The sequence below is a fragment of the Petromyzon marinus genome, chromosome 22 (assembly GCF_048934315.1).
Source record: "Petromyzon marinus isolate PM22_M1 ecotype Great Lakes invasive population chromosome 22, UKy_Petmar_22M1.pri1.0, whole genome shotgun sequence".
Taxonomy (NCBI): domain Eukaryota; kingdom Metazoa; phylum Chordata; class Hyperoartia; order Petromyzontiformes; family Petromyzontidae; genus Petromyzon; species Petromyzon marinus.
Window position 1 is genome coordinate 14,927,556 of NC_133688.1, and position 14,185 is coordinate 14,941,740.

Consider the following 14,185-nt stretch of genomic DNA (forward strand, 5'->3'; position numbering starts at 1 on the left):
CTAAATAAATATATATAATCTACAATCTGCGACGCGCGTCTGGTTGTCTATTAAATATTTCCCAGATTTCACACACAACTTCGATCAAAAACATTTTCTGTAGCTGCCCCTAAGGTGTGGAACCACCTTATTTTCGAGTCTCTTGGCATCATCTTGCCATCTCTGTCCTCATTCAAACTGACGATTAAAATCCCTAAAGTTTAAGTGTGAATATAATTTTCACAACATAATTGCTATTATGTTTTTTTTTAATCTGTTGTGGAATGCTTTGATGTTGTTTGCCGACCGAGTCGCCCATGAAAAAAAGAGCTTTTTAGCTCAATGTGCTTTACTCGGTGGGAAATAAACTTCTGATTCTGATTCTAAACGAATGTGTCTCGTCACACGCATTACACTACTCCGGCCTATTGGCACGCAAGCTCGTAACGACACCCTCCCTACCCCGGCGCGTTGCTGCCTGTAGAGTAATGGCATTACAACACGGCGTGTACTTTAGCATACGACGCCTTGGAGAGAAAACGGAACGGGTCAAGACCAAAAAAAAATACCTAGCAGAGGCGGACACACGGACGCTGGGGTGGTCGGCTCTTTTAACATTAAATATTAAACGCCACACTTTCGCCCATCAAAGCTCACGCTACTTTCGCCTCGCTTATGAGAAACGGCTTTGGCACAGGATGAGCCAATATAGCTATATCGATTGCTAATAACGGACACTTAAGGGTGAAGCGAGTGTTAAGCGTTAACAGTAAATAATGCCCAGGTGTTTTTTTTTTTACGTCGCTCCAGTCAGCTTTAACCCTCCCCCCCCCCCCAAAAAAAAAAATTGAGAGCCAGAAGAGCGAGAGAGAGCGAGAGAGAGCGAGGGAGTGAGTGGTCAAAACCTTCTCCAAGTTTGAGCTGCGACCAGCGCAGCAACGGCGAGGCAACGGCCACTCATCTTCTTTATTGCAAGTGCCCTGGGCCACAGCCACCGTTACAAAGAAAAGTAGCGAGCATTGAGATGTCACTTGTAAATGCAGCCATGGAAGAAGAAGAAGGAAGAGGAGGAGGAGGAGAAAAAAAAAGCGAACAGTTGTTTGCATTGATTTTCACTCAGGCTACATTACTCCAAATGTATTATTGTATAAATGAATTACCGCATCGCATTAGTGTGTGTACGCCATGCATTTTTAAACGCGCGTCTTCGCAAACACACGTTGCGAAGACGCGCGAGCAAACGACGCTGCTGCTGTTGCCGCTGCACCGATAGGACACTTGGAGGCACGACACTACTCCGAAGCGCTCTTTGAGCCCGGGAGAGATTGACACTGCGAGCAATGGTCCAGGAGGAGGAGGAGGTGGAGGAGAGAGATTGTGAGCGCTGTCATCGCCACCGGAGATCATTATACACCCGTGCGTGCAGGGGCGGGAGGCAGAAAAGTGTGCGCGTTTGGATAATGTATGAGCCGCGTTCTATTTTAAACAGTCGCGTCCGCCAAGAGCTCGCGTACAGCAGGGACCAATGATTGAGCAAAGTAGCTGCGACGGTGTATCCGCGAGTCACACTTGCTTGCGCCAGGCATCGCAGAGTGGAACAGCTCCCCGTACTCTATCTGCCTCACCCTCTCTCTCTCTCTCTTCAATACGCGTGCGTCTGCATTCCACTCCCGTTCGTTGCACGGGCACGAGTTGCAGCATTTGGTCGCTCCATCGTTGTGTGCGATTCCATCAAGTACTCCACACCCTCTCCTGCAGCCTTTAGACAATGTTAGCCTCTCTCGCTGTAAGTGAATATTCGTCCGCATCATATTTTTTTAAGGCTGCTCGCCCTCTCTCTCTCTCTCTCTTGCAAATACGTAAGAGACTCGGACGCGTTAACGAGATTTTGGAAAATTAACTAAACAGGAACAATGTGTATTACTTATAGGACGCCGTGCATATGCGTTCGATATACCTGCCGTTGATACACTAATGAGTGGGTTATTGTGCTGCGGTGCTTTTATGAGCACGGGGCAGTTATTGAATGGAACGGCATGCTAAGGAGGAGGGGCACACGCGGAAAAATGAATGAATGAATGGGCGCATGGGGAGGAACAAGGAGGCGCTGAGCGGTTGCAGCTGCGCGTGTGCTTTCAGATGGACCGGCTTCTCGCGATGCGTGCCCTGGCTTCTCTCCTTCTGCTCCTGGAATCCTTCGCCGCCACCACCAGGGCCAACGCGACACTTGGTAAGTTTCAGTCCAACTGTTGGGCGTTTCTGCCCAAGTGTGTTCCGCGTGCACCGCGAGTCAGTCGGCACGACGTCCGTCCGACGTTTCGCTCCACGGTGTCCAAGGAGCTCCTTTAGGAAGCCGAAGCTTCTTCTTCAGAAACTGATGCTCCAAATCCGGCACGTGGAGCGAAACGTCGGACATCGTGCTGAGCACGCGGCACAACCCGAACTGATGCAGCACACTCGCGAACGCCTATGCAGTAGTGCTGCGATGTTATTTGAATGCCCCAATTAAACGCTGCGCAATGGTGCCATGAGTTGTGTTAAAAAGGCTCCCTAGCAATTATACATCAGTCAAGGGGATCAGACGGCTGCAAGTGTTCACGCTATCAACACGTCGCTGTGGTGAGCATTGATATTTTTTTTTTAAAATAGCTCTGTGTATTCTGCGCTCTTGCCAAATTATTTTTTTATTGTCCCCGTTCAGCTGAGCTCTGTCGTGACATTTATTACCCAGGTCGTCTTTACACAGTAGTGGCGCGACATAGCCACTAGGGGAACTTTTAGCTCTTGTGCACGACCGTGCATGAGATGTATTATGTATAAGGCTTAAAAATCCATTTTATTGGGACTCGAATAGCGCACTGCAAATCCCTGTGGCTGACTTCTTGAGCCAGGGTGCGTTGAGTCACAGGACCCTTTAAGGGCGGAGCACAGATCAGCTCCTGTGCGTCGGCCCGTGTTTGTCAAGAGAGTTGCGTGAAGAGGTTTTCAAGACACTCTTCGACACGCAAGTTCACGTGTGAACAGCTGAGACGGCGTTGAATTTGACCTTCAAGACACCCTCCACACCTCCCGCTGGAGTGTGTCCATGTATCAGTGTTACTGAAGTTTCCTCCTTGGGCAATACGTGTCCTTTAGGGGGATAATGATTTTGTCTCCAGTTGCGTAACAAAAGCACCCGGTCACAATCGGGGATGCTCTGACCGTCAAGAAACAAACTTTTCCACTTCAATATCCAGAAGCTTGCATTCATCAGCTTCGCGTGCCGCACGTGCAACGTTATCCATGCGTGTAGAATGTATTCGTGTTGGTTTTCATCATCAAATTCATCATCATCAAATGGATCAACATCATTTCGATTTAAAGCTTTCGTGACTGCAAGGATTCATCTTCTTTGGCTCTTTCGGTAAAGTCACGTAGAATGAGAGTAAAATAATAAAATAAAACAATTAAATTCTCACGACGTTTCGGCCACAACACAAGTGGCCGAAACGTCGTGAGAATTTTAGAGAATTTTATTTGTTTATTTTTTTATTGTATTCTCATTCTACGTGACATTACCGAAAGAACCAAAGAAGATCAACATCATCATTGATAACGGCTTAGGGGTGCCTTAAGGTCAGAGTCCAGAGGGCCCACAAACTCTTACATTTCCTCCAGCGAATTAGAAAAAAAGGCAATAGGAACTAATGATGCAGCCATTTCTGCCTACCTGCTATTGGGATCAATTTCTTACATTGCACTCTGGGCAGATCTTGCCATATATTGCATTATAATGGCAGAAAACACACGTTCGAGCTATTGGATTTCCTGAATTTCTACAAGCCTCTGTTTTCCTTTTTCTGCAACAAAAAAAAACCCGGCACACTGAAATTCCATGGCAAAGCCATTGTTTTATAATGGCAATATATGTGTATGTATACATTATCGAATGGACAGTTTTGCTTTTTCACTAAATGACTGATTATCCTGTCACTTTCTATACCAATATTAGAATGTTGTCTTTTGCACACTTGAAAACTGAAAAACAAGAATAGTAAATAAATGTGGGTTATGGTTCTATTATTTTATTATATTATATTAAGTTAATTATTGCCATATCATAATGTGCCTATTTGTATATTGGTTATAATCATTGAGTGCATGGAAATGAAAAAAATTCAGAATGTTAAAGATACTGCAATAAAAAATATCATTATATGTGATATATATTCTTGGTTCTTTCGGTAAAGTCACGTAGAAGGGAAACAATAAAATAATAAAAATATAAAACAATAACATTCTCACGACGTTTCGACTGCAACACCTGATGATGATTGCTTGTGTTGCAGCCGAAACGTCGTGATAATTTTATTGTTTTATATTTTTTATTATTTTATTGTTTCCCTTCTACGTGACTTTACCGAAAGAACCAAGAATATGCATCGCTGCAGTCACGAAAGCTTTAAATCAAAAATTAGATGTGATCTCATTTTATAGAGTGTTCAAGGTCAAGGTCAATCCGAAAGTGTCAAATAAGTATATGAAGCAAAATACAATGTGAAAAGAATGTTCATTCATGCATACGCATGCAATAAAATCCTCCATATATATTTGTTGTTGTATTATCAATGATGATACTCTCCTATGAATTGCGGAACGTGACTCCAGCTGCCGCTGTTGCTAGGTTTAAAGGGCACTTTGTGATGTATTGGTCTTTTCAGCTTCTCTTCAGTTTAATTAGACCAATTATGTCACTTGAAATTATTTATACTACGATTGGTACACTCGTGTAACCAGACATTGATTTTATTCGTTGTGTAAGATTGCTTCAGCAACTAATTGCCTCAATAAGGTGGTGTGTTCTTACTTAAATGATTTAAATCGCGAGATGGTTATTTATTTACCTTTATATGTCATGTTGGCGGTGGAGTGGTGGCGCACTAGTTAGTGCACTGCGCTATTCACACCTGATGATGGTTGCTTGTGTTGCAGTCGAAACGTCGTGAGAATTTTATGTTTTATTTTATTATTTTATTCTCATTCTACGTGACTTTACCGAAAGAACCAAAGAAGATGACTGACTTTCACAAAATCATTTGTCAACTAGGATTATTATATGGGGTTGGGGTTAAGCCTAACCCTGTCATAGGCCAAAAACTCAATGGAAATAATTGGGTTGATATGTTAACCGAGTTGCAAAAAGTTAACCAAACTGAGTCTCATTCTCCGACTCGCCTAAAATTAGCAAATGTTGCCCTGTGGTTATGGAAAATCCCCGATATGTGCAGTCTGCATGCATAACAACGTCACAGATATTGAACCGAGGATATGTTTAGAGACGATACGAGACTGCCATTGTAAAATGTGTGGACGAATCCAAGGTGAGAATGATGCAAAACGATTGAATAAGCTTCTGATGTATTTTGGTGAAACGACGTCCAGTTAGTATGTAATGGGAATGAACAGTTTCTGGTCACGTACACTTTTTCCCGCATCGCGTGGGACTTTTAAACATTGCACAGCGGTGGAGACACGCAGAGTGAAGTGTTTGGCACCAAAGGAGTAAAACATAACCAGATTCGGTACGTCGGTGGGCGATGCGGAGCTCAGTGATACGTGGTACCGCTGCGCTTGATCTCGCCGTGTCAGTTAACTTCGGCTAAGCGTGAGATTTGAGCTCCTAGGGTCTGCAGTCAGAAATTTCATTCCGTAAGGGCAGGACGCACTGGGCAAAGAATGGACACCCGAACGATACACTGGAAGCACAAATTATGGAGCACATGTCTCTTTGCTTTCACCGTTATGCTTTTCCACCCTGTGTCTTTGTGTGATGACAATGCTATGCGTTGCCAAAAAAAAAGTGCAGTGCCCTAGATAAAAGTGTATTTTTATTCACAGCGGACTCATAGCAGCAAGTCACACTCTGTAAGAGCGATGTGAAATTATTCACCGCCAACCCTGTCTGCCAGTGGCTTCATGAATTGTCGCAATTCAGAGTGGCATTTAAATTCGAGGATCCATCCTTTGTTTAAACATTGGGGTGGCTGTGGTTACCATTGCTGACTGTGGGTATCACATGGTCCCACTGCATACCGCATATTATAAAAAAAAAGATTCTAGTTTCCACCCCTTCGTCAATCCACTGCTGGATGAAAGCCTCCCCACAGTTTGTAGTTGGGGGGATATTTTTGTTCCCTGATGACGCTTGGCATATTTCCAAATGAAGCATCGTCACATCTCTTGCCAAATTGGTTGTGAGAATTGCACTTTAACTTGCCAGTGAGCTGAAACAATAATAATTGGTGCATTAAAACGCCGTACATGTGACAATTACATTTATTTGTGGCTGTATTGGAGCTATTACATCGTTTCACAATACATATTTAGCTGGATTATTACATGGACTAACCCAAAAAAAATAATTACGAGTCTGAATCGATGTCGGTTCATGAACCGAAGCATTGTTACACCTCGAATGTTTACTGCCGCTTGGCTCATCACACTCCGCTCTTCTTCACACATTTTGTAGGTATGGTGCCTGTCAAAGGAGCGTTCGAGCAGGGAAAATAACGAATGTGCAGGGATCCCGTGAAGTGCGTGCGATGGAGCCTTGTGTGCTATGTGTTGGCAGGTTGCCTTTTATCCCTGCGGCCAGCTATCAACGCACGGTCCACTCGCCTTCACACCCAGCTTAGCTGCGCTTCCTACGATGATAACTCACTGCACACAAAGTTGGGCAGCAATGTGAGGGGGAGAGATAAACAAATGTGTGTATTTACCGTTTTTAAATGAACGCGAGCAATCTTCACGTATATATATTTTTTAATACATCGCAGCATGAGGGGAGGCACAGTAGAACTGTTGTTGTGTGTGGGGGGGGGGGGGTAGCACCTCATCGTTGATTCACCGGTCAAGGGAATAAACTTGTGGACTTAGGGGGGTACGGTGGTGGCATTTGTTGGCGTAGGCCCCACCAAGGTACCCGCCTATCGCCGGCCCCTGCATAGCAGCATCTTGGCATCGGAATCAGCGGCAGAGCGAAAAGATCACGGGTCAATCAGAGAAGATCGCGAGTTAAGTTCCTTTGCTTGAGGGTTGACTAACGCCCTCCCCCATCCGCCCTTCAGGGTCGAGAAAAAGAGTTAGCACTTCGTCGGGAGGGATCAACAGTGGGTGTCGTATGGAGAGACTCCGTAGGAACTGAGTAATTTTCGCCCCTGTTTCAGGGCTGTAAATGGGAGATCGGCACTACCTCAATGTTCATTTGAACAGCAAATTACTTTGACATTTTTTTTGTAGTTTCACATTTTTACGCAGAGCGGTGGAACGCACTGAGCGTGTTGGGATCACATTTACTGCCGGAGCATGCTTGACTAGCTGTGCAACTGGGCACCCACTAACAGAAGGACACTGTCCTAGAAAATGTGCCATTTTTCATTGAGAACAATGGGAATCTTTTTTTTTTTGCAGATGTGTCATTATTAAGGCTCATTTGCTTCTTACCCAGGATGATGTTAGCAACAACACATTCACCCCTTGTTCACCACAGCCACTCTGATACAATTCCCCTCCCTGCATGCTGACCCTGCCGCCATCCTGTCCGTTAATGCAACAATAAAAACACATCCAGTCCTCTATTCATGTTGTTTCCAAACAAAGTGGCCTTGCGTACCTCGTTGATTCAACTGACAATGCATTCACGAATACCTAGTCAGCTGTACTGGCTACTTATACAACAGGAAAGTGTTTGAAATGGCATTTATAGTGCACAATGATGAGTGCATACTCTTTGTGCAGGAAGGTCCTCTTGTATCATTAGTTCCCCTTTTTTTCCACATGACTGTTGAACACCACACACTTCGATGGCAGTGGAGCAGCACTCACCAGGGCAGGGTGCCTGTGTTTTTTTGTTTGGTATCTCTGCAGTGATACGTTCATTAACTGTGATGTTTGTGCAGTGTATTCCCAGTGTGGTTCTATATTTACATTGAGCAATATGCCCCCCCCCCCCCCACGCTACCCAGGTGTAGTTCAAGAGGCATTCGTAAAGGATGGGCCTGGTGTAGTCCAATTTTTTTATTTTGTTACATTGCAAAAAAAAAGGCGTGATAGACGTCATCATGAGACCAGGCAATGGATCCAAGAATGGAAACACGCACATGCTCGCTTTCTCGTATGAACATTCCCTTTAATAATCATACATTATTTACACATCCTGCCAGGTGGCTCAGCAGTAGATCGAACAGCTCGCAATAAATCCGACGGTTGCTAGTTCAAATCCTGGTTGGGGATTGACTCAGCCTATCATCCCAATAGGGATGATAAAATAGGTACCAATTTGTGGGGGAAGTGAAGAAGGACAGTGGTTGTCTCATAGAGATGCTCACCCCTGACAAAGGAGTGGCGAATTTTCACCACTGCCTCAGGGCTGACAACTGGAGCTGAGCACCGCCTCAGAGCTAATTTTGAGCAGGAAATCACCATCGTCATCATCGCGATCCATGAGCAGATAGCCCGTAGGTTGTCCACTGCACATTTCCTTATTTGTTTCCACTTCCAGGAAATCCCTAACGTTGTTAATGCCCGTTGCACCGACACCATGCGCCCTAAAAACGCGCCCTAAAAACCCTCCCCTCTGCTTTGTGTGTGTTTGGTGTTTCGTGTGTGTGTGTGTGCGCGTGTCAACGCCCGCTCGCAGGCTGCAGCAAGATGGACCCGCCGCCCTACGCGGGGATCCGCTACATGGGGCTGAGCTACCGCCAGGTGCAGCTCATGCGGCTGATGCCCATCCGCTACGAGATCGAGTACGTGTGCAAGGCGGGGCGCGAGATCCAAGGACCGCACGTGCGCAAGTGCCTACCCAACGGCACCTGGTCTGACATGGGCACGGAAACCAAATGCTGTACGTACGGGAGACGCGGAGCTCTTGTTGTAGCGCGCGAGAGAAGATCACAGCCCCCCCCCGCTGCGGGGGGGGGGGGGGTACTGGGCCTAAAACGTCAATACAATTTATTCTGTCGCGCAATTCGTGCCAGCAAGATTTTACATACGCGGAGGCAAAGATAACCCAACCATAGCCTTACCAGGCTGTTGGTGCAAGTGCTGTTAGCGAGCACATGTGAAGGTCGCCACTGCGCACATCGCACCAGCTTCTGATTTGAGGCTGAGTCGACCTAGGGGAGGCCCAGGACCGGTTCGGATAATCGTCACCGGTGTTGGCCGTGAGCGGGAATCGAACCCGGGTGGTCAGGTTTCGTAGTGCAGCGCGCTAAACCCATACACCACCGCTCCCCACATACCCACACACACACTCACGCACACTGCTGCCGCTTTAGGCTTTCACGGTTGTGCTGTTTGGCTCTCGGGGATGCGTTTTCAGCTCGTGCCACAATCTGTGTGTGTGTGTTTTTTTTATTCGCTCCGATTTCCTTTTATTCTTCGGGGAACAGAATCCAAGAGCGGAAGGGATTCAGTGCGACCCAAAAAACAAACCGTGGAGAGTTGCGCACGCACGCGGCGCATTTGCCCCGAGTTTTGTGACACGGATGGATGATTTGATAGAGGAAGTCTTTCAAAGTCCCGGTGAAGCCGTTAGCGCCAACTGCTCCGAGCCATTGCTTCCTTCCTTCTGCTGCCCCATCTTCGTTGCGCCTCTTGGTTGCATGCGATCGTAATGTGCGGACATCACCTCCGCAATTGGTTGCGAGCCGCGAGGCAAAAAAAAATCCGGTTTGCACGCAGTAAAGACTCTACAATCGAGCGGCGATCTGCTCGGCAGTTTGTTCACGGCGTACTTCATCGCCACGTGACGCATTCGCTAAACTGCGGTCGCTCGCTTACGGCCCCGCTGGATTATGTCCTTGTTGGGCAACTACTACGCTCGGACGCGGACAAAAGCAGTTGCGGGCGACGATTTTAAGCCGTGGCGATTTCGAGAGCGACTCGCCTGCGTGACCGATCGCTCGATTGTGTGTGACCGGACGTTACGGTTTTGTCAACAACTGCCGTAGCGGATTCGACTCTTTCCCCTTGGTCTCGCGACATCCGAGTGCCCGTCACAGTAACCCTGCCCTAACCCCGCATCCCTTGCACACGGTCCCGCCTATCTAATTTCAACCTTCCTCTTTTCTAACCTGGTTGTAACTGCGAGTCTGTTTAACACGTAGGCTTTCGCGACCGATATCATCCATAATACGATGGGGGGTTTTTTTTGGGGGGGGAGGGGGGGGTTTAGATCGCGTAAACAGAAAATGCCAATTCGTTACTCATACAGCACACCGGTGTGTTGGAGAGTGAATCCACAACATTTATAGATTTGTCTGGCTGCTGCCTGATGATGCCGGTTGTAATTACCGACAAAACGTCGTACTCAGATAGTAAATGTTGTGGATTTACTCTTCAACACACCGGTGTGCTAAACTAGTAACGAATTGGCATGTTCTGTTTACGTGACAAACCTTACTATATTCTTGGTTCTTTCGGTAAAGTCACGTAGATAAAAAAAGTAGTTAAATAAAATTTAACAATTTTTTTATTAAGAATTAAAATAAATTCAAAATAATAAAAGCAAAAAAACCACGACGTTTCGATTGCAACACAAGCGGTCTTCATCAGGCAGAGAGAAAACAGAACAAGCATCCAAATACAACTCCTTATTAGGGTTTAATGACATTTATAGTCACACGATCTAACAAAAAAAACCTGTAACTGGAACTTTTTAATGATAACAAAAGTATTTCTATGAAAAGAGGGATATTATTAGTAAGCGCAGACTCAAGTGTGTTAATATACTTTTTTCAATATACTGTTGTCTCCTCACTTGAGGATATGAGGATATGGTTATTGAATCGTAATAATAAGGGAATCAAAATTAGTCTAACAACTGCTTGTTTCAGCTTTAATATTGGTTATCAACATTGATCCCCACCCCCCCCCACCCCCCCCATGCAAGCTTTTACCGTACCAGGTGCATATATTTACATTGTACGTAATGAACATGTGTGTGTATGTATGCAGTTATCTTTGTCTGTGAAGTGGCCATACCCACTTCATGAACATTCAGAACTTGACTGGAAAATCATTAATATTTTTGTGGGATCACAGGAGGTGGTGGTGTGAAGAGCATCATGAGTTTGTGTCATCACTTTTTTTTTTAAATCCCATCGTTTATTTAATTCTGCACGCGATGCATTGTGCAACACACACATTCTTCACGTGCTGGGAAAGGCGGCGCAGTGGATCTTCTTAGCCAATAAGTATGAAGTTTAACTCGTACATGGACACCGCAGCACCACTAATTAGGAGCGAAATAAAGTTTATGCCCACCAGAAACAATGAGCTGGCTCTATAAATACACCGAACGCGTGACTGAAATCCCTTGGGGACTACACAAGACGATGTCACGTTGTGCCTTAGTCGTTGCCGAGTTTGATAGCTGCCATGTGAAGGCTTTCTTAAGATACGGTGTTCAGGCTAAGAGGTTTTCTTTTTGTTCCTCTTCTTCTTCTTCAAATGTTGCTTTTGTTGTGCTCCGATTAATTGGCGTACATGTTGGGCGCAGAGAGCAAAGAGCACAGCAGCATTTGCTTAGCCTCATGAATGCGACTCACTTCTTTGCATCTCTTATCGCCATTGCAATACGATTGTGCTATCATTTGCATGTCATGAGAACAAGTGACGATTCGGAACTCTATCAGAGCTATGCATTATCACCCCCGACATGAGAATAATACAGGGTTTTTCTGGGGGGGGGGGGGGGGGTTAGATTGTGTAAATATCAATGTGTCGTTAAACCCGCCACTACCCGGCACAGCCAATTAGTAAGGTTTGTGATGTAAACAGAAAATGCCAATTCGTTACTAGTACAGCACACCGGTGTGTAGGAGAGCAAAGCCACAACATTTACAATCTGAGCACGACGTTTTGCCAGTAATTACAACCGGCATCATTAGGCGACAGCCAGATTTGTGGCTGGTTTAACGGGTGGTGGCGGGTTTAACGACACATGAATAATTACGCGATCTAACCCCCAAAAAAAACCTCGATTATGGATGATATTGGTCGCGAAAGCCTACGTGTTAAAACGAGAATAAAGGCCTGCGGAAGGAGATATCACAGAACACATCCGCGATGCCTTTCAAGTGCAATCTCTGAATCCTCACTTGAGCTGTTGCACTCTCCCACGCGCTGCTACAAAGAAATCTTTGTTGCCAAATACGCAAAGCCCTTTATTATTATTATTATCCAGCTTGGATTCTGCCAAATCACGTGAACAAAAATAACAACAAACCGAATTTTAAATGATACGTCGTGCATGCAGTCATTGGTGACCAGGCTAAGACCATCAGCTCATTTTGACTTAAGAACTCGGTTCAATCACGAGTGCTTACCTGGATGTGAACACAGCTTCTCAACAATGGTGGCTCAGTGCTCTCTCTCTCTCTCTCTATGATCCCTGAACCACCCAACCAGTACGGCCTACTTTAATATTGATTATTTTCCCCATTGTTCCCGTTCACCAGAAGCCAACCGGTTCAATGTGTAGTGCCGTGCTGTGATCAATCGCAGTTGAGCTCCTGTGTGAATTGCTTCGGATTTGGCTCCAAGAAGGGCTGGTGTGATTGTTGGGAACATTATTCACAAGACAAATGCACGGGTGGCACATCGAAGACATCGGCGCTAGCGTGCCAACTTCAAATTAATTATCGGGGGTGCGTGTACAAAAATGAAAACAGCTGTAAAATGCTTTACAATCATTGCCGTTAACAAACAAAGAAGACATATAATTGGCTACTGTGTCAGGAAATGACCTCTCTCTCTCTCTCTTCAGGGTGGAAATGAAGGGAAGGCATGATATTGTGGCTCATACGTGGGAGTTTTTTTTTAACTGCAGTGACTAAGCCTGCGAACTGACGGACACATTGCATTCGAATAGTGTTCCAATAGCTGACATTACAACAACAAAAAACTCCTTTATAAATGACGCATTTGCGTGGTTTTTGTCTTCCTATTCTTGAAGGTTTTATACACCACGAGTATCTTCAGATGGTCGGATGACTCAGAGGGTTTGAACCACGTCAGACATGGGATCATAGGTTGCAATTCTAGCAACCATGATTACAAACCACGTTCTCTAGTGGGACAAATTGGTGAGCTCAGCCTATTAGCCAATGACTGCACAATAAAAGTATCGTATTAAACGTTGTTTTCGGTTTATTTGACTCATTTTCAGCTCTGAGGACCAAAAAAAACTGTTCAGGTGGATTGCCACGGGCAGAGGACCTCTAGATCATGTGTTCGCATCGTCTACGCAATCATGAGTTATCTTAGTCGCTGGCCTTTTCGAGTTGTATGCCGCTGAGCCTGTGCTAAAAAAAAAATTGTGTGTTTAGAAACTAAACACAAAAAGCAGCTCTAAAGAAATGAGTTTCAAAGGTGCAGCCCCAAAAAGGAGTCGCCGACTTCACCGTTTGTGCAAGAGCATCCGCTCGACTCGGGAGAACCAGAGAGGTGATGTAGCCCGCTCTTCCATGCTGCCATATTCATCTCGAAATATGTGGGAGTAGCCACACTCTTCATAGCCCACCGCGCGCACAACCTGTCGATTGACTAACTGTGGACTCCCCGTTTATAACGCTGGGTGGGCAGGGACTGGGGGCAGGAGGGGAGAGTGAAGACAACCATTGTTGCAACTGCCGTGAGGGGAGATCAAACCGAATCTGCGACATCTTTAATTGCAAGTCCAGTATGATACAAAATCGTTTTTTTTGTTGGGGGGGGGGGGGGTTAGATCGCGTAACTATATAAATGTGTCGTTAAACCCGCCGCCACCCGACGCAGCCAATTAGTAACGGGTTGTCACGTAAACAGAACGATGTGTTGGAGGGCAAAGCCACAGCATTTACAATCTGAGTACGACGTTTCAAACTAGCCTCTTCAGGTGACAGCCAGATTTCTGGAGAAATCCTCCTGTTTCGTTCCTTAAATAGAAGGGTTAATGAATGCATATGAATGCCTATGGGTATCCATTGCCGTTTGAGTTATTTATATGATCAAACCGAATCTGCGACCTCTTTAATTGCAAGTCGACTATGATAGCCATGCCACCGGGCGGGCGTCCACTGCAATATGAATCTGACAAGGGGTAGCGAAATAAATAAGTAAACATTCACAGCCCGTTTCTGGCGATGAATTTGCCGTCCTGTTGTTGTTGTTGCTGCTGCTGCTG

General features: G+C 45.5%; 1 protein-coding gene across 6 annotated transcripts in view; it reads left to right on the plus strand.

The window, feature by feature from the left end:
• The first annotated feature begins 914 nt into the window (after positions 1-914).
• Positions 915-14,185, plus strand: part of LOC116944955 (gamma-aminobutyric acid type B receptor subunit 1-like) — an 86,256-nt gene continuing 72,985 nt past the window's right edge. The window contains exons 1-3 of one of the 6 annotated variants that reach the window (XM_032958939.2): positions 915-1,395; positions 2,119-2,209; positions 8,657-8,860. In XM_032958939.2, the coding sequence (XP_032814830.1) occupies positions 2,119-2,209; positions 8,657-8,860 (295 nt within the window). In that variant the 5' untranslated portion in view covers positions 915-1,395. The other 5 variants (XM_076068748.1, XM_032958938.2, XM_032958942.2 and 2 more) reach the window with 5 other exon arrangements.